Source organism: Schistocerca cancellata, chromosome 3, assembly GCF_023864275.1.
Source record: "Schistocerca cancellata isolate TAMUIC-IGC-003103 chromosome 3, iqSchCanc2.1, whole genome shotgun sequence".
Classification (NCBI taxonomy): domain Eukaryota; kingdom Metazoa; phylum Arthropoda; class Insecta; order Orthoptera; family Acrididae; genus Schistocerca; species Schistocerca cancellata.
In genome coordinates this window covers 150,424,581-150,450,174 of record NC_064628.1, presented here as the reverse complement: position 1 = coordinate 150,450,174, position 25,594 = coordinate 150,424,581, and the positions used below count along the sequence as shown (strand labels likewise).

The 25,594-nt window shown below is 37.6% G+C and overlaps 1 protein-coding gene across 1 annotated transcript in view; it reads right to left on the bottom strand.

The window, feature by feature from the left end:
- LOC126174771 (intermembrane lipid transfer protein VPS13D) overlaps positions 1-25,594 on the bottom strand; it is a 531,199-nt gene that overhangs the window by 340,045 nt on the left and 165,560 nt on the right. The window contains 4 exon segments of the mRNA XM_049921112.1: positions 5,505-5,711; positions 9,442-9,616; positions 19,079-19,315; positions 20,497-20,778. Coding sequence (XP_049777069.1) covers positions 5,505-5,711; positions 9,442-9,616; positions 19,079-19,315; positions 20,497-20,778 — 901 coding nt within the window.

Genomic DNA, 25,594 nt, shown 5'->3' with positions numbered 1-25,594 from the left:
CGAGTCAAGTGGGCTCTCCAGTGGACAGATGGGACAAGTCATGGGCTGCAGAGGGATAAATCAACGGCCGAGTAAGTGCCACAAGCCACACTGAAATGTGTGGGGGCCCCAGTATTTAAGAGGCTGAGGTCAAGTAGAGACAGGAAAGTTTTAACACCTCTACCTTGGCCGGTAAGCACAGTGCCACACCACAAGGGGTTATGGGCATTCAAATCTCCCAAAAGTAGGAAAGGTTTAGGGAGTTGATGAATCAGTGCAGCCAATGTGTTCAGGGGTACTTCACCATCTGGAGGATGTATACGTTGCAGACAGTTATTTCCTGCATTGTCCTTATCCTGAAAGCCACACCTTGAAGCTGTTTGACGGGGCACAGAGTCACTGCATACTGAGTTCAGGACATGGAGTGTCAGGTGGAGTTTGTGTCTATTATAGTTGCTACGGTTCTTGTAATATCCCCTTTAGTTGTGAAGGGCAGGGGTCTACATTGCCAGGAATCAGGTATCCTGGAAGGCAATGCAGAAAGCAGGTGTAAAGCTTAACAGTTGCCGTAGCTCAGCCAGGTGGTGGAAAAAACCGCAGCAATTCCACTGAAGGATGATGTTATCATGAGGCTGGAAAGGCATGAAGCATAAAAGGAGGCAGGTTACGCCTCAGGGTCATCTGCTGCCGCAGATTGAGTATTTGTATCTATTCCTATTGTGGATGAGGCATCAGTGAGATCCAGGTCCTCAGCGGATGTTGAGATTTCCATCTCATTTGGAGGGAGTGGTGGTGTTGGGGCCATCAGAGGGTCCTTTTTCTTAGCAGATTTCTTTGTTTGCTTGCCCTCTCACTTCTCTTTAGGGGCTTGCTGGTAGGACTTCTCTGAAGTAGCTTCAGGCACGGATGATGACCATGAAGCTCTTCATCCAGCAGCTTTTGGCTCCTTTAGCCACTGGCGAGTGTCCACTGTGGCATTAGTGGAGACCTTGGGAAAGAGGGTACCAAGGGACCCCTTCCACACCAGTGGAGCCGGAGGAGGCTGTTGCTTCTCCAACTGGGAGGAGGGGACCAATGTCCCCTGTGGTTGGTGGGGGGGGGGGGGGGGGGGGGGGCTTGCTCCCGATGTAGGTACTTTGGGAGCAACGGAAGGAGATTTTTTCCCCCTACCACCAAGGAGGCAGATGTATTCTGGAGGCCCAGAGTTACAAGAACTGAAAGGCATAAAAAGTAAATACAAAGTGGCGAAGGTAGTGAGAGACAGTTGTAACCTATCCCCAGTGTTATCCAGTCTGTGCAATGAGCAAGCTGTGAAGGAAACCAATGAGAAATTTAGAAAAGGAACTAAAGTTCAAGGAGAAGAAACAATAACTTTATGGTTTGCCAATGGCATTGTAATTCTGTCAGCAATTGAACAGAAAGGATAGTATCTTTAAAAGAAATTATAAGCTTAATATCAACAGTAGAGTAATGGAACACTGTCGAATTAAATCAGGTATTGGTCAAGGAACTAGACTGGGTAATGACACATTAACAATAGCAAGTGAGGTTTCCTTTTTTAGCTACAAAATGAATGATGTTGGCTAAAATAGAGTGAATGTAAAATGCAGATTGGCTATTATAAAAGCATTTCTGAAAAAGAGGAATTTGTTAATATCACAAATAAATTTAAGTGTAAAGAATTTTTTTCCTGAACATATTTGTCTGTTGTGAAGCTTTGTATGGAAATGGAATGTGGACTACAAGCAATTCACTGAAGAAGAGAATAAAAGCTTTTAAACTCTTGTACTACCAAAGAATGCTAAAAGTTAGGTGGGTAATTCTAATAACAAATGAGGAGGTACTGAATCAAATTGAGGAAAAATGAAATCTATCTCACAACTAGATTAACGTAAGGGCTTGTTGATGGGACACATCCTGAAGCATCAAGGAACTGTCAACCTGGTGATGGAATTAACTGTGGGGGTTAAAAATTGTAAAGGAAAGCCAATGCTTGAATACAGTGAGCACTTTCAAATGAATGTAGGTCATGGTAATGTGGAGATGAAGAGGAGGCTTGCACAAGAAATTAGCATGGAGAACAGTTTCAAAATCAGTCTTTGGACTAAAGGTCACAACAATAATACATCTGAACGCAAAAATTTGAGGAAAGAGACCTGATTTGCAGAACATGACAATATTATTCTAACGAAACAATGCACATGCCCACAGAAGTGTCTTGGCAAGCAGTAATTTAAGGGATCTGACATACAAACTTTTGGTACATCTGCCCTCTTCCCGAGATTTGGTTTCCTCAGACTTCCATCTCTTCCCAAAAATCAATCTTCTTTGCTGGTCAGTAGTTTTTGTGCAACCAAAAAACAATAGCAGCTATACGTGGGTATTTTGCAGCACTTACAGAACACAACAGAGATAGAATAATGTCACACTGCTGGATGGTGTACGTTGATGTTAAAAAGAGATTATGGTGAAAAAAGTTTTTAAAATCATAAATTCTCATTTTCACTATCAGGCCAAGGAATAGTAAAGAATATTAGGGTGTAACATCCCATCAACAATGAGGTCATCAGAGGCAGATTATCAGACCAAGAACTTTTCAGACCACCCTCAATATGAATGTTGCTTTCTCTCTATTTCAGATCAGTGATGTCACATTTCCATAACATTCTAATTAATAGAACTACAACTGCTGAGTATTCTGCTCTCATACGGTATGCTCTCTGCAATCAATGTCTGGACACAATATGCCTTTTCATTGATGAGAAGAATTGTTTGGTGACCACATGAATTTTCAGCTCCTGTTTCATAAAAGGGGCAGGAGACAACAAAAAATTTCTATTCTTAAAAAATATGCTCACTTTGTAGTGTACATCTTCCTGGAGATTTTCCTTTATAAAACATACATCTCTGAGGACATATAAGACATCTTATTTGATCTTAAGTGTAAGGAAGTGCAGCACCACATCTCTTCGCACAACATTCTTAAATCAACCTTTATACTTTCACCAGGGATTGTCATATCTGAAACAAAGGACTATCAGTATCAACACTTTTTCTGCTACTATCAATGTACATTGTTTTGTTGCCTGATTTTGTTTATTCTTTGTTTTTAAAGTCTTGTTGTGTGGTTTTGTGAATTTCAAGTCACTTTTCATTTCGCTGTGTTGTTTTGTGCTTGTTTGTGGCATATTATCACACAAGATGCCTAGAATTCATCGCTTCAAACATAAACAATGTCACCAGGGCAACACATACACATTAAAGTGTGCTACAACAAATAGTACACCAGTGGCAGAAGACTGCAACCTCTCAGTACCAGTAAATGTATCACCACCAAGTGCTTCAAGACAGAAATTTGTTTTTGGCGCTAATGAAAATGGAGGCTGTGAATCTGAGGGTTCATGCAGTAGTGCTGTTGATATTAATACACTATCACAGTTAATATTTGACAATGTTATGAGCAAGCATTGCTTTGGCATGCAGTGTGTTTCTATGGTGGAAGATGAAAATGCAAGGAATGGCCTTGCAACAAACGTATCTTTACTCTGCAGCAAATGCAAACTTGGTGCATCTTGCGTGCCATCTACAATCATAAACAAAGGCTATGATGTGGATGTGAGGGTAGAGTATGGTAAGCGCTGTATTGGTAGGGGAGAGAAGCAGCAAGAACATTTTGAGCTGTGCTGAATCTTCCACCCCAACCAGAAAAATTTGAGAGATATTATTGCTGCTGCTGAAGAATCTATTGCTGAAAATGATGGTGACAGTGACATGGTGGTTGCTTTTGAACGTACTTGGCAAAAAAGAGGGAACACTTTGTTGAATGGCATTGTTACAGCAACATCTGTTGACACTGGCTAAGTACTAAATGTTGAAGTTTTTAGCAAATCTTATCACAGTTGTGTGAAAGGGATTCCAGATCATGAATGTAATATGAACTATAAGGGCTCAAGTGGAGGTATGGTAATACAGAGAGCTGTCAGCTTGTTTACCAGATCTGTTGGCATCCCACAGCCTGTGATATGTGAAGTATATTGGTAATGGTGACAGTAAAGCTTTACTTGAGGTTCAAAAATGTGCTCCATATGGAACTGACACTATTGTGCAGAAATTATGAATATGTGGGGCATGCACAGAAAATACATAGCACTACACTTAGAAAGCTGAGACAAGATTTGTCATTAAAAAAAATAATGATCTGATGGGAAGGAAATCAAAGGGAGAGGGTGACTGACTGATGCAGAAATTGACAAGCTATAGATATACTGTAGATTGCCAATAAGATGAAATACAGGGGATTTGAAAACATGAAGCAACCATTTTGGCTTTATAGTTCCACAAAAGGTCCACAAACAATAATCCTACTCACAATTTGTGTCCAAAGGGAAGTGAACCATGGTGTGGCTACTTAAAGTCAATTGCTGGTGGTGAAGAATATTATCACAGGAATTCTCCACCAGCTGCTGTAATGTTTATGGACTTTTTGAATGAGGAATTACTGAAGAAATGTCTTCATGGTGGTACCCAACACCCGAAAGGGAATTTTAATCAGTATGACGGAAAGATTTCCAAAAACTATTTTTGCGGGAAGAAACACACTTGGTATTGCTGCTTATGATGCAGTTTCATGTTTTAATGATGGTGTGCAAAGCAGGAAATATGTTTCAGAGAAAATAGGAACTACGCATGGAGTGAACTGTACAAAAGCTTTGTATGTGATAGATAGAGAACATGTAGTGAAAGCAGAAAAATAAGTTTTGGAAGTGACAAAAATCAAGATGAGTGTATCATATGAATGTGAAAAAAAAGAAAACTGATACAGAAAGTGAAAAAGAACCTGCTTATAGGCTGGAAAATTCTAAACAAATGCCAAAAACAACCTGAAACTTAATGGGCATTTTCTGCAAAACACAAATTTGTGTATGTAGGTACATTAATACCCAAAGCAAAAGTCCTATTACTTTCAAACTTTACATGCTTATAAAAACAACCTCCTTAACGCAAAACACTATAATTTTCCACATCTATTAAAAAGTGATGGAAATTGAGATAATTAAATAAGAATTTTGAGTTTTTCTAAACATGAAGTTTGAAATGTAAGTACTCATTCATTTTTTCAACAATTAAATAAACTCAAAGAATTCCCAACACCATCAAGTATGTTTAGTATGTTCTGTAAAATTCATCAAAGAATCTGTCTTACTTATGAAGAAAAGTATACCTACATCAAAAGGTGATTCCAAAAGTTAGAGAAAAACTGATGAGATTTTACATGCAAAAAAATATTCTGTTAGGTTTTGGAACTTCCACTGCTAAGAGTGTGAATCCTGCCTTCTTCCTGGTCACGCTGAAAAAGTTTTTTGAATTTATTAGGAAAAGTATTGGTAGTAGAAATTAAAATGTCCTGTGGTCTCTCTCCAGCTCTCAGTCAGTCATGGCAATAATTCCTACTCCAGGTAGTATCAAAGCTTCAATTCGTGTTTGTAAAATTAAACTCTTTTTCCATTAAGAAAGATATTACTTACTTTATATTGATGACTTGATCTAGAATTCCATCCTCACTGGGACTGTATGGTGTCTGTGTACTTGTTACACTATCCATCAGATCAGCTGCAGATTGTGAGACACTGCTCTGACCCCTTCGTTTTGGAGAAGGTGTCTCGGAACCAATGGCAGTAAGTGACGTGGACAACTTGTTGTTTGTATAAAAAGTCTGAGCTAGTAGCTCTGTCCTGTTAACAGAAGTTAAATATGAAGATTTAACCTGAATAAGCAAATAAACCTTGTCTATTTTAGAAAGTCTGACCACATGCACATTAATTTCACAAACAATACAATCAGAAATACAGTTACAATATCCTAAATACAAACATTGTTAAATTTATCAAATGAAATTTCTATATGGTCTACCATACATTAATTTTGCCATAAATAAAACCTCACAGCCAATCCCGTCACCAAGAATAAAACTATCTCATCTTCAGAAAAGATCAACTGTGCATGGATGAAATCATGTACTTCAGTAGTACACATGGAAGACAGTGAAGGGTAAGTGGAAAACAGAAAGAGATGGAAGAAGGACATAAAGAAAGATGAGGATTATGATGATAATGATGATGATAAGGAGGAGGAGGAGGAGCTACTGCATTACACAGAATTTTATTCATTTTAATCAAGTGACACCCATTTCTAAAGTTTTAGATGTTGATCGGTCATCATTTCCATTACCTTTAGAACAGAAAGAAAATGATCTTGCGTGCACAAGATAGGTTTATTTGATCTTCAAATGTGATGTATTTTGCCTGTTCTAGGCATCATCAGACCATCTGGCAAAACTACAAACTTGTATAAGTATAAATTGACATTGAAGAACACAATAAATGAATAAATTAAAAATAACAAGAGGAACTCAGGGCCACAAATGTGTTTCAGGGGGTGGTGAGAGATACAAATTTCAACTCAAAGTGTTGCACCATATCTGAGCTTACCGACAAGCATTCTTGCTAGTATTGAACATAATTGAGAGTCCCATAGGCCTGGGAGGTAACAGCACTATAGCCACTGTCAATGCTTCATTACATCACCTCGAAGCAAAATGAAAAAAGTAGTAACAGTAGGAAAGATAAAACTACTAAAGTATGCAAGGGGTACGTAACATAGGCAAACGGGTATATTCAGTGAGAAGAAAAAACTCACACGTGCAAAATAAACTCTTATAAAGGCTAGACTAATACACCTTTGGCAAATGATTGGGCACTCAATAATAGAGAAACAGCTAAAATTTTTAGTAAAAATATTAAGCAATGCTAAACTGGAAAACTAACTGAAACGATGATAACTTACACACAAAGAAACCACCCCACAAACACAATGCTGTGACCACCTGCTGTCTTGCTGGCAAGTAGACTGCCAGAGCAAGTGTCAAGGCCCAGTGGAGACATAGTGAGGAAAGGCTCACAGGATGGTGCATTGAAACATAATTAATTGTTGGCTAGTGTTTAAATGAAAATAATCAATAAGTAATATAAGTGGCAACCATCATTTGAAGACATGCATCTTAATATCAAAAAATGTTTGATGTTTAGAAAAGTCTTGTTCATTTAAAATTCAAAAGTTTTAAAAAGATATGCTTAGAAATTTTGAACTCTTCCAATAAACTCAGTTTCTTACCTTTGTTGGCCGCAAGAAGGATTTTAATGTTTTCTAAATATGGGGGTCGATGACCACAAGATCTGAGGTATTGGGCAAAGAAGGAAATTTTTTTCACTTGACCTTATCTGTCAGTAGATATGAAGGAGCATTTATTGCATGGGAGAGCCCTTCAAAAAAATCTTTAACATTAGTATACCGAAATAGTTTAACCAAGTTGTATGAAAATGACCCACGAAATTGAATAGCCACAAGTGTACTTTCGCACACTGTGGATGTAAGTGAATAATAGTGGAGACTACATCGCTTTTCCATTCGTCATATAAACAGTTCATCAGTGAATGGCTTTAACCATTTTTATGTGCTACAAAGGACAGATTGTCTATCTCTTTGTTGATATTGCCGTCAGAGAGAGGGAGTTCACACATTCATGTTACTGCAGCTCTAAAATAGCTGTGTTTATAGCTCCTTGGATGATTGGAGGAGGAGTGCACTGTTGAAAAACTAGTAGAAGGCTTTCAAAAATATTGAAGGTGATTTTACTGTCATTCAACTGTTGAAGAGTGGTCAAGATAATTTAAGATCCCATCTTGGTCCATTATTGCATAAATGAAGATTAACTTAGGGTAACACTGACTTAACTCTTCAATCAATGACCCAATCTCTTTGCAAGTGAAATCATCAAAATATCATCCACATATCTCTTGTACAAGATCAGTTTTTCACCAATAGAGCATTTTCATTTAATATATTCAGGTCCAAAAAGATTGACAAATGGTTGGTTGGTTGGTTTGGGGAAGGAGACCAGACAGCGTGGTCATCGGTCTCGTCGGATTAGGGAAGGATGGGGAAGGAAGTCGGCCGTGTCCTTTCAGAGGAACCATCCCGGCATGGGCCTGGAGTGGATTGACAAATGGATCAGCCAGGAAATCAGAGAGGCAACTGCCAATTGTGAAGCTGTCTCCTTGTTTGTAAAAGAAACTGTTAAAAGAAAAGTGATTATGGGAAATTAATATTTCCAGAAGGCCAGTGATCTTGTAAACTTTCTCTATTAAGGACTCTTTGCAATCAAGAATTTACATATAATTCCAATGGTTTCAGATGCAGGTACACTTCTGTACAGGTTTTTTATATCTGGGGAGAGTAGACAACAATTTTTGGGTTGGGCAGACAAGTGCCTTGTAGGCAGGTAATTAACTGTTTCCCATTACAGATCGAATAAATGAACAAGTGTTTTGAAAACAGCCAACAGTTTTTGATAATATGATTTGTATCTTTAAATGATGGTTGCCACTTATATTACTTTTTGATTATTTTTATTTAAGCCTGAGCCATCAATTATGTTTCAATGCACCATCCTGTGAGCCTTTCCTCACTATGTCTCCACTGGGCCTTGACACTTGGTTGGCAGTCTAGTTGTCAGCATGACAGCGCATGCTCACTGTATTGTAAACAGACAATATCTGCGTTCATGGGATGGTTTCTTCATGGGTAAGTTATCATCATTACAGTTAGTTTTCCAATTTAGCATTGCTTACTTCGTTACTTCATATTTTTACTAAAAATTTTTGCTGTTTCTTTATTCTTATTAATGCCCAGTCATTTGCCAAAGGCGGATTAGCTGAGCCATTATAGGGGTTTATTTTGCACTCTTGAGTTTTTTCTGTACACTTACTATGCCTATTTGCCTAAGTTAGGTACCTTTTGCACAATGTAGTAGCTTTCTTTTTGTTACTGCCATTACCTTTTTTCATGTTGTTTCTAGCTGATGTAATGAAGCATCAACAGTGGACACCTGGTTGTTACCTACCAGTTCTATGGGACTATTAATTACGTTCAACATCTTGTTATGATTAGCAAGAATGTTTATCAGTAAGACAGTTATGGTGCAATTGGGGTTATGTCTTCATCTTTTTATTTTTAAGTCATCATTTATTATTGCCTTTAATAGCAATACAGTTTGTAATTTCTCCAAATGGTCTGATGATGCCTACAATGGGCAGAACATGATGCCTGTAAAGATTAAATGAACTTATTTTGTGCAACCAAGACTGTTTTTTCTGTTCTAAAGATCTATTATGCTCATGGCAATAGTGCCACTGTGACAATCATTGAGTGGACTGATTTTAATTTCCATTACCTGTAATGGTGTAATAACAAATGTAGAAGATAAAGGGAAATTACTACATACAGTCTAGTTCATCTCTTATACAGTCTAGTTTATCTCTTGGACAGCCTGACAGAAAAGTATCTTACAATATACATCATCAATAAATGTTCTGACTGTTTACTGCTGCAAGCATGTTGACTTACCGAGCTTGAACCAGCCCTATTGCCATTTCTGTAGCGGCTGATTTTATAGATCGAGCCAAATTTGTAAGATACTGCTGAAACTCTGCAACACAACACTGCAATTCTGCCACAATTTGAGGTGAGTGTGTATACCACACAGACGCCATACGGATCTTTATTTCTGGCCATTTCAAACCTATATGAACATCAAAACATTTTACATTTAATGGTGTAGACAGCTAATGATGTTACGTGCCACATATACTGTTACTGTACGTCTGTATTTCACACATATATGAAGATTTCTCATGTTTCAAAAAAAAAAAAAAAAAAAAAAAAAAAAAAAAAAAAAAAAAAAAAAAAAAAAAAACCAATTTTTGAAAATACAAAAAGTTTGAAATTGGCATCATTTAGATATAGTAGGTGAGTTTCAGAAGATCACATACATACAGTTAAACTTTCTTACGGACACATACAGGACTATAAAAAATATCCTGCTAATTGGTGCCCTGATTTTCAAGTCGAGCTCTCAATACATAAGGTGCTTCCAAACACTCAATGTGAAGTAAAATTCCAAAACATCCAATAAATGACCAATTACATTTAGAGAAGATCATCATTGGCATACTGCTGTCAAGGAACCATCCTCAAGTATCTCATAATATGAACAGGTACATCACCACAATGATACAATTAGTCCTCAATGTTCATGAATGGTATGCAGAAAAAGCAGTTAAGAGCATGACTGAAATTTCAGTCTTTGAAACTTTCATACAAAGTAACAAAAGAGCAGAATCCTCCCCACAAATATAATCACAATGCAATGGTTCCATAAGTAAACTTCACATGCTGGAACATGTTATTAATCAGATATTCTTTCAATCAAAATACTATCAGAACACCACATCATTTACTATTAACAGTGGAGGAAATTTGTGCATGACAGTGAATCAGTGGTCACTAATATAATATAGAGGGGATGGTTAGCATTGGTGAACATAACAATAGAAAGCAGCTTTCTGAACACCTGAGTTTTCTCATCTTCCCCAACCAATCACCCTTCTCTTTCCTCCCTGCGGATGGAACTAATAGTTTCGAAAGCCAAAAATAGTTTTTTCACTTTTAAATATGACTAACAGCAGCACTGGAGTTTCACTTCCAGAAGGTACAAACTGGCCAGCCATTTTATCTCTTTGTAATATTCATAGTTCTCTCAAAAGTATTTTCTTTTGATACAACGGAACATCACATTAGACAAAAACAAGGCTTGGAGTGGCTCTCAATACATCATACAAATAAAACAAACAACAGAATAGGTCCTAGAAAAAGAACCTATGGGAACATATTGTATTATTGTTTTCCACTTTGAAAAATAATTTACTGCATTTGAAATGATAATCACCCTATGTCTTCCTTTAGACAATTACTCTTTGCAGAGGTGTCTAGAATTTTTTTTATTTTTAAATCTTTGGTGAAGTAACTTTGGTCATTATTTCCTTTCAGTTAACTGGTTTCAATTAATTTTGTCATTGCAGTACTTTGCAGCGTCATTTAAATCGTGGTACTGACTGCTTCATTTGCTCTCATTTTTTCCACCTACCCATTCTTTTTTCATTGGAGTCTTTGTAGGTGTGATTATAATTATTTTTATACATTAACATCAATTTGATTTCTTCCATTTTATTATCTTATATTTTAATCCAAGTTAACAAATTCATTTCTATTCCTGATTTTGTTTGAATTTTGTTTTATTTACAATTTCTTCTTATGTTTAAATCTTCACCTGCATTATTTTGGCCATAGTATAACAAGAATTTACATTTTAAATGTTTGTATGATAATTACCATCCAAAAAACATACATTTTGTAATGAAAATACATTTTTGACATCATTGCAGAGCCAATATTAATACATTATTTTGTCTCTTATTCATTAACCAGCAGCACAGGAGTTTCAGACATTAAATATTATGACGGACAAAAAAATAATTAAAATCACATGAACAAAGACTCTATATTTGAAAAAACTGCACTCAGGCACAAGAAAACATGCAGGTTTACCCCGGACAATAGTATAAAAACACCCAGGACTTACCTGGACACCCTCAAAACTAGGACAAATCAGGGGAAACCCGGACGTATGGTAGCCTTAAGTATGCAATACATAGGAACTGAGTATACAGGAACAGTTAACACACAATCAGGCAAGTGATCAAGTGTGCTTTACAGTTCCTTTCATTCCTTGAGCCCGAATCACAAAGTCATGCCTTGCTATTTACATTTTCAGACTGTACCAGTATTGCAAGGTAAGGGTTTTTTTTCAATTCCATGCCATTTTCTATACATCAGTTGCAGTACATCGTACTTTTCACTTTTGTGCATAATTTTTAATTCTGCAGTGCTGTTTTGCAGTCGGAGCTACATACAATGCCTTCAAGACAAACTAGCAGTAGTTTGTACCATTTCAATTAAAAAGAAAGTAAGACTACAAAACGCATCTTCAAGCAGTTGGAGGTTCATTTGGAAATTTAGGGAGACACTTAAGAAACAAACAGACAACTGTCTTCCCCCCCCCCCCCCCCCCCCCAAAAAAAAAGGGAGGATGAACAACACGCCACCTTTTTCCATACAAGAACTACAAAGTTCATCACATTCTTGAATATCTTCATTATCAACCTCAACATCTGACTCAACAACCTACTCCGATCCAGCTTCCGTATTGGCTGGTGAACCATGCTTCAGACCTCAGCACTGTACTTCACACTCAAGTTTCCTAAGCCCTCAGTGCACTAAACTTCATCAAAGATTTGGGTGAAATTCGATTGAGAAGCAGTGGTTTTAATGCCACAACAAAACCAAAAAGTCATTACTATTGTAAAAACAGATAAATACTTAGCTGAACTAATTTTACACAGGCTGTCTGACCTGTTACTTTGGTGGGAACGAGAAAAGTAATGTACCCTCACTTGCAAAAATTGTCCATGCCAGCTAGCTCAGTTCTTGCAGACACATTTTTCAAAAGCTGGTCAAGTAATGACTGAGAAAAGAAATAGGTTGCAAACAAACAAGTTGTCTAAAATAATTTTTGTACGATTTAATGGCTTGTAAATATTTCACTAAGAGAAAGTAACGTAAATGTAACATTATTTTGGATAAATATTTGTTTGCACTTCGAGCATACATTTACTGGTTTTTCTTTTAACAATTCATTTATTGTGTATTTAAATATTTCTTTCTAATGATATGAATATAATAGAGGGAAACATTCCACACACACACACACACACACAAAATTCAAGCTTTCGCAACCAACGGTTACTTCATCAGGAAAGAGGGAAGGAGAGGGAAAGACAAAAGGATGCGGGTTTTAAGGGAGAAGGTAAGGAGTCATTCCAATCCCGGGAGCAGAAAGACTTACCTTAGGTGGAAAAAAGGACAGGTATACAATCGCGCTTTTGTCGGAAATAGACAAAACGCACACACACATGCAACTCACACACACATAAATACAGTCTCTGGGGCTGCTGAGACCAGACTGATACTGTGATTGTGATTGTGTGTGTGTGTGTGTGTGTGTGTGTGTGTGTGTGTGTGTGTGATCTGTTTCCGACGAAGGGCTTTTTGCCCAAAAGTTCACTTTCTGGCAGTCTTTTCGTTGTGTCTATCTGCGACTCAGTATCTCTGCTATATGGTGAGTCGCAACTACTCTTTCCATGATACTGTAACATTCTATCTTGGATTTTCCATCGTTTGCAGTTGGAAAAAAAGGCCATTAAATTTTTGTAGGCAGTAAAATTTTGCTTTCTAATTGATTAGCATCAGTTTTTTTTTCTAAGTGGTCTTATCTACATCTACATCTACGTGACTACTCTGCTACTCACAATAAAGTGCCTGGCAGAGGGTTCAAGCTGTCTCTCTACCATTCCACTCTCGAACAGCACGTGGGAAAAATGTGCACTTCCATTTTTCTGTGCGAGCCCTGATTTCTCTTATTTTATCATGATGATCATTTGTCCCTATGTAGGTGGGTGCCAACAGAATGTTTTCACAATCGGAGGAGAAAACTGGTGATTGAAATTTCATGAGAAGATCCCATCACAATGAAAAACGCCTTTGTTTTAATGACTGCCACTCCAATTCACGTATGATGTCTGTGACACTAACTCCCCTATTTCATGATAATACAAAATGAGCTGCCCTTCTTTGTACTTATTTATTGGTACTTTAAGGTGAAAAAAGACCTATACAGTTCACTTGAACTGTTTCTTCGAACTAGTTCAATAAGAAGAATTGTCTTCAAAGGAATGGTTCTGTAAAAAGTATTACTTTGGCCATCTCTAATTCCTTGGTTTTAGAAATTGATCAATTTAATAAAATGCAATGGAGATTTGTCTCAACTAAAAGAATACAGAAATGGAATCCATGAGTAATTCTGCAGATCTTATTGATATCAAATGAAAACATATTTAATTTCTGTGTAACATGTTCAACAATTTTTAAGTTCACTATTCATCAATAAGCTTCATGGTACCGGAAGTATGCAATACTTTGATAGAAGGACCAGAAGATTTCATTAAGGGATGTTTGAAATAACAATGCAATTATTATTATTTCTATTTTATATTTGTTACCAGCACTCAACTGTTTACACTATCAGTTCCCACTTCAGGTATGTCTCGAGATAGTATGAAACTAATGGCATCAAATGTCAACTGCTTCCACTTTTCCTATGCAACTTCTTTGTCTCGCATTTGGCACAGGTTTGAAGACTTCAGAATTTTTTGTATGCCTCATCAAGTGTGAGTCCCAGCTGATCCAACTGCTTTTTTTTTTCAGACTGTGATCTTTTATACATTAACCTGGCATGAATGAGGTGAGAAATTGTTACACAAGCTACGAGGTGGGTATGAGATACCCAAAACCCTGATGACTGATTTTTGATACTATAATTGTGTATTAGGTATTTTTTACTTGGGATATTAATAATGGTGTCTATTAAACAAGATGAGTAAGTAAATTACTATGTTTAAGATATAAAACCTTTTTTTGGGAGAAATAATGAGGTACCTATATTTCCTCAGAATAGTACAAGTTTCAGAAGTTTAACTTATTTTTTTGTACAAAATTCGAACAAAATCACAGATGAGGTGCTACAGCCGTTGCTATTGGTCAACGCACACCATGGACAGAGCACCAGACACAGTGTGGACGGCAGAGGGAACGCCTAGCACAACGTAGGCATTAATACCGGACTCGTTCCACACTGGAATCAGTATCAGACAGCACCTGAAGAAGACTGCGAGTCACGCAGTTGAAATATTGTGCAGAAAAGACGTGAATAACTGGCAGAAACCTGATTGATCAACATGACAATTCCTCGCTGGGGAAGCTTGAAGAATTACATAAGAAGTCTCTATGGGGAGCAAACGTATTTAAATATTAGAAAGCTAGACAAGCTTCGACAAAGGAAGAGCAGACTGCTCAGTTCTCTCTGTTTCCTGCTGTGATGCCAAGAAGATGACGTGGTTCCAGTATTTGCAGAATCAAACATCACATAAATTCGAGAGCAGCCAACAGAATTGAACATTGAGCGAGCTTAGCATTGGTCAGGGAGAGAGTACGTAACATGTGCCACCAAATTGATGTGATGTCCAGAGAGTTGCTGGCTCTACACATTTTTATAGCAAATTCTCTAACCAGACAAGACTGGGACCGAGTTGATGGGACCTTCTGGACCCTAGCTGAGTGCACAAGAAAGAAATTGGCGTGTTGACAAATAGCCAAGTTTGAACGTCTTAACAACAAAGCACAGCTGAACGAGGACGCTCGCACTGTCGTCAACCTGAGTGAGAAAGAACTGGACGCGACCACCTTGAAAGTATTGAGCAAGGGTCTCAATTTTGCAATTACCCCCAGAAATATTCCTGTTGCAGCCTTCATCAGTGCGGTAGAGCAGGTGGCCCTGGAACCCAGCACTCTATCTTCTGAAGATGCAATGTACACAACATCCAGACCCCAAGAGACACAAGTATAAGGATAGAATTAGAGATGACAGCCGAGTACATGTAACTAAGGATGTATGTGAAATGGCACCTCAGACAACATACAAAGTATCTGAGGATGATCTTCCGAGTCTTGAGCAATGATTTGAACACAATTGGCCTGAAAATGATGCTGCAGCCACTCCTGGGACGGGGGACAAGAATTCGGATGGAACGCCTAACACGACACAGCATGGTAACAGAACGTCCTAATTCACAGGACTCAAATGACGCCATTCAGAACTTAATCCAGCTATACTGACAACGGATAATAACCAAAAAGTATGCGCACAGCATTCGAAACAGCCGTGGCTAGAAGAAAATGCTACAGCCGTTGCTATTGGTCGGCGCACACCACGAACAGAGCGCCAGATGCGACTAGGAAAGCTTGAAGAATTACAAATTACAGATTCTTTGATTAATTAACATAATGATATTATCTTCTAATTACAAAACAGAAAAAGAAAATAAAAGGTCCTCCCAGTTGATCAGCAATCCTCTTTCGAATTTCTCTTGGAAGACCTACATTTTCTTGCCTAATGCGAAGACTGTCATTTATCAGATTAAACTCTAAATTACAAATGAAATCTCAGCACTTCATGCGTGTTTTGTCACCTTTGTTATTTTCTCTGTAGACTGTGATGGCATTTATGGCAGCCATATTGAGTATACCATAAAAAATTGTCAGCCCAACGTTAGCTGTTACAGGCAACATCATAAGTGGCACTCAGTTCATTTGTGACATCGACAGCAGCTTAAGCTGCATTGTAATAAGTGATCATTTCTGGTCTATTTTTTTTATCATGGTGTAATGTTGACATAATCAGCTCAACTTTTTTTAAGGTATGTAGGGCACCAATATAACATCATTCTGGAATCCAAATCAAGAACTACATACTTCTGTTCCTTTTTTGAAAATCTCACGTACACTTGTCTTGTTTTTATGGGCTGTGCCAGCAGAAGTCAATGAATGTTCTTTCAAGAGATGGATGATAAGGGGGTAACAAGTAAACCAATTATTGAACATCAAATTCAAATTCAAAAATGGTTTACAATATCATATGCTTTATTACTAAGCTGGTAAGGTCCTGGTAGTCGTTTTCCTGAGTATACTTCCAGTTTGAGGATATAGAATGTCTTTACATTTACAAGAGCATATATTTTTATGCCATATTTGGCTGGTTGGTCTGTCATGTATACACGGAAAGGACATCTCCCTCAGAAAGACAACAGCATCTCATCAATATTAAGGTTCTCAAACAGCATACAGTGTTGCTTAATATTTTCTGCAAAATTATCAAAAATATCTCTTATAGCAGCCAGACTGTCAGTCTTTTTCCTTTCATCCCAGGTGTTTTTATCATAGAATCTCAAATAATTTTTGAGAACGTAAAACCTCAGCAGTGACTTTGTAGTCTGAAAGATTGCAACTCCAGTACCACTGTATGCCACAAATAGTTCAAGTTTTGTCTTTTTGAGCAGTTTAGGCCCGCTATATACAAAAGTCCCATAAATGCCTTCAAATCCTCCAATGTTGCATTGTTCATGTGGTACTGCTCTTTATTTTCTGGGTTTTCCCCCTGATATTCCTTATTTGATTATTTGTATGTCTAAGTATAGTAGTCCACGTGGGAAAAATATATCTAAAAACACAAGCATCTGTCTGCTTGTGTCTGTATATGTGTGGATGGATGTGTGTGTGTGTGTGTGCGAGTGTATACCCGTCCTTTTTTCCCCCTAAGGTAAGTCTTTCCGCTCCCGGGATTGGAATGACTCCTTACCCTCTCCCTTAAAACCCACATCCTTTCGTCTTTCCCTCTCCTTCCCTCTTTCCTGACGAAGCAACCGTTGGTTGCGAAAGCTAGAATTTTGTGTGTATGTTTGTGTTTGTTTGTGTGTCTATCGACGTGCCAGCGCTTTTGTTTGGTAAGTCACATCATCTTTGTTTTTAGATATAAGTATAGTATTCAACATACTGTTTGTTATAAAAAGACTCCAACATTCAGTCTCCATTTTGACACATTTTGCAGCACCTTTTACGCCTGCAGAATTGGTAATAATATTCTCTAAACGAATATAGGACAATACTTCATCCATTTTGTACCATCTTCGGAAGTATAAAAAATCCCACATACCTCAGGTGACTGACGGAGCCGATAACACACATTTTGGCTCTTCCACCTCATACAAAATACCCTCTTACTCCGAATCACTTTCTTCACTTCTTTGAGAAACTTTGTCAATCTCTTCTTCACTCTCAGAATCACAGGAACTAGCATTTGAACAGTTTTCTAAAACTACTTCTAGTAGTTCTTGTAGCCCATGTTCATTTTCTTCATAAGACTTCTTGAGAAATATAAAATCTAAAAATAAGTCAAAGAATACTGTAAATAACTATATATCTCACAAACTTGCTGACAGCTCAAAAATGTAACACTGACTACGAGGTCAGGTGTGACGTACCCTAGCCACCTTTGCACCCATCTATCTCCCTCTGATGCTGGTGCAACAATAAATTCAACACTGCATCTTTCCTATCTCTCCCTTACCTCCAGCTACTGTGACAGCAAGATTTGTCTGGCAACAATGACTTTCAATAATCAGCACTTCAAAACACCTCGGGTATAACATACCCAACCTCACTCACGCCGGGTTGATTTTGATATCCCATAGCTCTGCACATAGATGAACTGCATTTATAAAACTCACAGTTCTCTCATTTTTCCACTTCTACATTGTTGTACACAACATACAACTACAAAATACATGGCTATATGTACACATGCACAGAAAACAAAGGTTAGAGCAAGAGGGAAACATTTACAGACAGAGACGGAGGTAGATACTGCTCTGCAATACGAAATATTCTCCACCTTCAGTGGTTAACACCAGCAATCCTTTGGCAATTACCTGCAACAGCTAGCACCAGCAATACTGTCCAGCTATACGGCAAAATTGCAGCAATGTTTATGGCAACGATTGTGCAGCTAAAAATTTCCATAAAATATGGCCCTCTCAATGCACCTCAAGATATTAGGCACTCTCACCATCACTGAATCAATTATTTCGATAAGATAATTCTTAGACAGATGCACTTCAATACACGATGAACTTCCCACCCAGAATCACTGATTATTTGTTAAATCTTTCTTGATCACTCACGGAAAGGGGTACAGGGAATAGAGTAAGCAAGTTCTGGCCAGCACACAGGCTGCCACTGGGACAGGAGCAGTACTGGCACAATGTTTACACCACAATTTTTTTTTAATAATGACAGTAGAAGTGACAGATGCTTCATTATGAACGGTATAACCCCCCTCCAATGAGTTACAGGTAGTAACTGCAACAGTAGACGCATTTCAGAACATATGAAAAGGTAGTGCAATATATCATTCACTATGTAATGATTTTTAGAATGCTAGACAAAGTAGTTTTTTTATGGTCTACATGGTTAGTGGGCAGGCCACATAACACTAGCATCCCAAGTTTTCCAACTTCAGTTACATCGGTACAAACAAGTCCAGCAATCAAGGGAACCAACTAGATATACAGCTGTGGTAAAGTTGTAACACACAATCAACAGCAATTATTTCAAACCAAAATATATATGAACAAACCTTCTGTTAGTGATGTGTGACGATTCAGAGGTCTGCACACACTAAAACTCAGTGCATCAGTAACCTGGTTATGGTGTTGCCCAAAGCTATAGAGGTCAGCAGCCAATCCTGCTAAAGAATCACGCTCTCCAAGTGGGTCTTTTCCAAGTGATAAGATGCGTGGGTGAAGATGACCTTCTGGTGTCAAATCCAACAACTGCAGTCCACCAAGAGATCCATGAATAACAACATCATTTCCTGTAAAATGAACAAAATAAACACTGTGCTAAGAGATGAATGAAAGCAGTTTAATAACACATCCATCACAGTGTCAAACAAAGGTGGAAGAATCTCCGACATATCAGCTAGAAAAAGACAATTGTGAACAAAAGATGACAAACTTTGGCTTTTGAAGTAGCTCTTCCATGTAGCAAAATAAAGGAAAGAGTTCAAGGAAGCAAGACTACTCTGATGTGAAGTTCCTTAGGACTATGGATTAAGACAAATAGAGAAATACTGACAGAGTGGGAAGTCAATACATGAGAGCTGACAACTTGAAAAGTTGAAAGTGCAGGGAGTGTAAGGTGAACTAGAACTGGAGCACATGTAACAAAAGTTGACAGCAGAAAAGAAAATGGAAAGAATATAGTAACTACAAAAAGATGTGACACAAGGGTCATTATTTTTGAGATGGAATATTTGGGCAGTTCTTCCCTAGGTATCAAAATCAAATACACAGCTCTTACTATTCAAAAACCATACACCTGCACAGTCTACCTTCAGATAGTACACAAAACTATCAGTTTCTGGATTTTACATACTTCTGCTTTTACTGAGCAATGTGTGTGATCCACTGCTCAAAAATTTCATTCATACAAGAAATACTAGATTTTCTGAGTTGCCAGAAATACAAAGATCATCTCAATGCAAAGAATAACAGAAATCAGATACTGAGCATAAAGAACAATAAAAAGGCAAATTAAACAATGAAAAATCAGGGACTGAATAAAACAATATGAAATTAATAGATTGCTACTCACCACATAAAGGAGGTGTGAGTGGTAAAGAAGAACACTTAAAAGTGGCCACTATCAAACAAAGTTCTTGGTGACATGGACGCGCGCACACACACACACACACACACACACACGACCACTGCTGTCCTCAGGTGCTAAGCTCTGACCTTATAATATCAGCAGTCTTTTTTCAATGTGCCTGCCTGCCACTCAAACCGCCTCTATATAATAAGCAGCACGCTAGTCATTTCATGTTGTAAAAAATGCAAATTAATTTAATTAAAGCATTTATTTGCAAATCAAGATTTAAAAACTGTATTCCCAATACACACAAGTAAAAACGTTAAAGGACATTTTAATAATTCTTTATTGTCATTTCAATTACATTATTGGACAAAAAATGAAATAAATATTAGTACTTACCGACTGTAGCCAGTATTTTTGCCTGTGACATTGTAGCAGTGGCAATTTTACGACCTACAATAGTTCCATCCCTTACAACAGCACGTAAGAGCAGAACATTCAACCTATGGAAGTCAAAGGTCACCTCTGTTCGTGTTGGTTCCCAGTTTGGTCCTTCACTTTCCTCTATGGGTTCAGGAGAAGGAGCTGGAATTCCAGTTCGAGTTCTTCCACTCCCTCCATTAAATTGCGGAAAGATAGTTTGCATGAAGCCCAGAAGTTCAACTATCGTCTCTTGGTTAGCTGCAAGACAAAATTTTATACTAACAAAAAATAGTACAGGGATGCATTATTATTACTATTATTATGCAGCACATTAGAAGCATAAACACTGTGATCTTCATTCCATGTATAAAATATTGCCTGCAGAAAACTTCAGAATACATTCTGGAAACAATCCCTTAGGATATGGCTACGCCACATCTCCATAATATCCCTTCTTCCACGAAAGCTAGTCAGGCTAGGTATGCAGGAAAACTTCTGCGAAATTTGGAAGATAGGAGATGACATACTAGTGGACTGTGCGTGTGGGACGTGAGTCATACTTTTATAGCTTTGTTGGTACAGCACTTGCCTGGGAAAAGTAAAGGTCCCAGGTTCAAGTCCTGGTCCAGAGTTTTAATCTGCCAAGTAGTTCAGAATATTGTTGCCTACATAGTAGTTATTGAATTTCTACATAATCCTACTTGAAATAAAGAACAGAAAATTAAACTGTTTCACACAAGTACAGTCCGTTCATTTTTTCATAATATCACATGTCAGACACACAATTCAACCAAAACTACCTGTCAAATGAAAGTACACTCTTAAATGTAAATAAATAAAACTGTAGTCTTTAGCAAAGTAAACTTATCTATGAATAGTTTGAACCATTCCCCTCCAACCTGAAAACAAGCTTCCATTCTCCTCAAGAATGATGCATACGCACATGCTAGATTACCTCCAAACCTTCACAGACTAATGAAGATGTATGTTATACCTTTCGTTGCAGTTCAGTAGCATCTGCTATTTGTCTCAAACTACACTTCTCAAGTGGCCTAGCAAAAAGTAATCCAACAAATTTAGATCTGGAGGCTGTGAAGGATGTAATGTTTCTTCCTCTTGGACTTCTTTTCATGAGCATGTTTAATCAGTTTCAAAAATTGCTGCTAATTTGTAGATCAGTATATAATTGTGATCTAAATTTTGATCTACTTTTATTGCTGGTATGTAAAGAATGCAGACCTTTTTTTAAATTAATATGAAAATTTTTTTCATAAAATCTATAGCTTGCTCAATAGCCGGCAGAAGTGGCCGTGCAGTTCTAGGCGCTTCAGTCTGGAACTGCGCAACTGCTACGGTCGCAGGTTCGAATCCTGCCTCGGGCATGGATGTGTGTGATGTCCTTAGGTTAGTTAGGTTTAAGTAGTTCTAAGTTCTAGGAGACTGATGACCTCAGAAGTTAAGTCCCATAGTGCTCAGAGCCATTTTTTTTATTGCTCAATGGAGCTAACTGAACTTTTTCCAGCACCTCTCAAGGAGACCAAGAACAATTAACAAACCCTACATGGTAACAGCAAAGTTATACACAGTGTTTCAGCAAAGAGGTTACATACTTTCAAGAGAGATACAGTGTATCTAGATGATGGCAAATCACACTGCAATGCATGGTCAGAAACACTTTCCTGGTGTGGTTGTGATGATGCAAAACACAAAAAAGGAATGACACGAACCGGGTGAAAAAACACGTTTATTATGGTTAGTACAGTCAAACTTGCTGGGTAGCTTTGGTTGGTGTATGGGGTAGATGGTGCTATGTACTGCAATGTCAGATGATGCAGCATGTGCATGGTCCTTGTAGTCAAGCTCACTTAAAATTTCATTTCACCTACTGATAGAGGGGAAGTAGTATGGCACACTAAACGAATGCCAAGCTCATCAACATGCATCTGGAATATGGGACCACTAATTCCTGTGGATGAGATGCACAAGAGCTGTAGTCCAAACATTACCCCTAATGGAAACTTCCCCTGCCACACCTTCTTTGTACACTTGCACAGGAGATAGTCTGCAAAGAGATCCTCCAGCAAGGAGAGAGAACAATATGAGCGAATAGTAACATGGTAGCCAATGAGGAGATACGATAGTCATGTCAGGATTTTCCACAGCAGCATCTAGTGGATCCTCCATGATAGCCCCATGCACCAGTATTGCACCCAGAGCATGCAGTTACTGGAGAAAGATGGTCTTGCTCCACAAGTGGCATCTGTACAGTGGTATTTGCAGTTCTGTACAACAGTTCCACATTTCCCAGCCACCAAGTGGTGTCTGAATTGTTTTCTTTGGCCACCCACAAAAAAGAAAGAAAAACAAAAAAAACAAAAAAAGCCTGTGTGATTTCAACACTGGATGTCGTGGTTCTGATCTCCCATCACAGAAGAGGTATTAAAAGAAGGGGTGAAATGTGGGGTGGGGGTAAAAGGGGTTTCACATCCTTCCATCATATGACATGTCCACAGTGGCACTAGGCAGAAATGTGATGAAATTTGCTGCCGATTTGACATCATTAACAGTGGTGCATTTACATATAGGCCCACTAGGCACATGCCTTGGGGTGGCATCTTAAAGGGGGTGGCCTTTTTTGCTTTGTACTCATTTTAACCTTTTACATTTTAAAACAACTAAACTTACAAACAACAGAAATTTTTAATATTGTTAAATAACTTGCTAGTTTAAATAAGCCTTAAGAACAAAATTCGACAATACAAGCTTGGAAATATACATAGCTTACTTGGTGACTGAATGGAAATATAACACTGGGTTTCTATCTGGTATCATCTTCATGATTGTTCAAAATATTTTGAAGTAAGCTGTCAGGATGGCAATCTACAATACAATGTTTGAAACGTTATTATTCCGAGAATGTTGTCGGCTTCTACTTAACCCTACCATATTTTACCTATGACAATACAGGGACCCCTGAAAAGCTGTGATAAACTAAACAGCAGTTTCTTAAACACTGTAACATGTGTGGGCCTTAGTATGTAAAACCCAACTCACTAAAATTTCTTGTAGAAATTACAGGGAAGTATCAAGTCAACCCTCCATTACTGTAATTAATGTGAAAGCTCTGTTTTCTTCAATATCTGAGCTTTGACTTAATGACACTCATTTAACAAAACATGTTGATACTGGGAATGTTTTACATTTTTAAACATGTCTTTATATGAAAAGAACAGGCAGAATATCTAATAATGTGTGAAATACACTTCCAACAGTTTAATTTTTTTTAAATTTCTTTATTTAGTTACTTTTTTTGGCAAAACAAAAAGAAGCAACAAACTTCTGTTTGTCTCATTTATTGTGCTGCAGCCTGCAAAAATCAAAATTTCCACTTGGTGCAATCGAACAGTACGTGGCACTGCAAATTTTACATTAAACTTAACCCAGCTTTTTTTCTTCAAGGAAAGGTTATTTTTTTATTTTGTGTTGGAACAAAAGGTGCATTTGCATTCGTGTGTAGACATAATAGCAGTGCTCACACAAATGACAACACACCACATCAACTGCCAACAAGAATACATAAAAATTGTAAGTTATTCTGTCCCAGCAATACTATTGGATCACAAACAAAACAAGTAGAGATACGCTCTTCAATTGATGAATATTTAAATATTTATATATTCATCTGTTTGTCTCTATATGTGGTTGCGAGTGAACATATGATGAGTTCCACCGAAAATGTTTATTCCAATTGTACATTAAAAAGGGGTTACAGAAAATTATCGAGATAGCAAAGTTTACATTCATAATGACCATAGCTGTCTCCTCATCTCTCCGCGATGCCTCGACAACCCTGCATCAAGAGAATCGAAGCACACAAGAACAATTTGCATGAGCAGAAGAAGAGGGATGATCCAGAACCAGTATCGTCATATCAAGCTCTATGCACGATGGCGGTAACAAGAAAAAGAAATACGTAAATTTAAATTCTGAATATATGTACTGAATATTGAGGATTTGGTGATATTAATGCCAGTTAAAGTTCACTCAGGATATGTGTACCTTGCAGTTTCTTTCAATTATTCTTTCAAAACTTCCCTTTTAATTATTTGAGCAATTTGTAATCAGTTTCCACTATATATTATATCTTATTCCTCCCGCTAATATTCAATGGCGACAGTTCAAAGAACAGCACCGAGTGGAATATGAACACACCTTTCAACTGTTGAGATAAAAAAATTTTGATATAAATAATCCATTTTATCCTTAAAAGAAACTAATGAGGTCTTTGTTGCATCTATTACATGTCCGTGAGATTTGGACTAATGAAAACTTTAAGGAGCAACTTAAATTCTGCCTACAAACAAGACGCGCCAGTAATGCGGATTTCAGTGGTTAAGGTAGGAAGCTGCTTTGCTGTATGCTTATATGGCCGCGCTTGGCACTGTCTCTCTCGCAGTAAATAATCTCTTTTCCTTCCAATTAATGTCCTTTACAGAAAGTGCATTTCTATAGGAAAGATGAAAATTTGCGTAAAGTCAGGATTAGAGTACAAAATAATTCATTCAAATTCTGTAAGACTGTAACAGAGAACAATCAGATTCATTAATGGATACGTATATAAATCTGTTTTATTTGAAAAGTACTGATACAAACAAAATTTCATGCTTAAAATCTTTTTTCTCTTCATAATTTTGTTAAACATTGTTCACAATGGAGTCAAAGGAAAACTCATTACAAACTGCAATATGTCAAGATGTCGGAAATCCGAGCTCGGCAACAGTTGAAAGTAACGTGCCTACTCATGAACTGTTCGATGGCTACCAAGACAACCAGGTTGGCGTCCCACTATTAAGAATTGATGACACTGGATGTAACTAATCATGATGTCTCTTTTATGACACTCGATGAGACAATTTCTCAGTTCTCACCGGGAAGCGTTTTTCCAAACAGTGAAAATGAAGCACGCGACAGTGAATCTTTCTCTGACTATTTGCTCACTATGCCATGAACGCAAGAGCAGGAAATGGTTCAAAAAAGCAATTTAAATACTAGTGACACCCACAATTTGGCACAA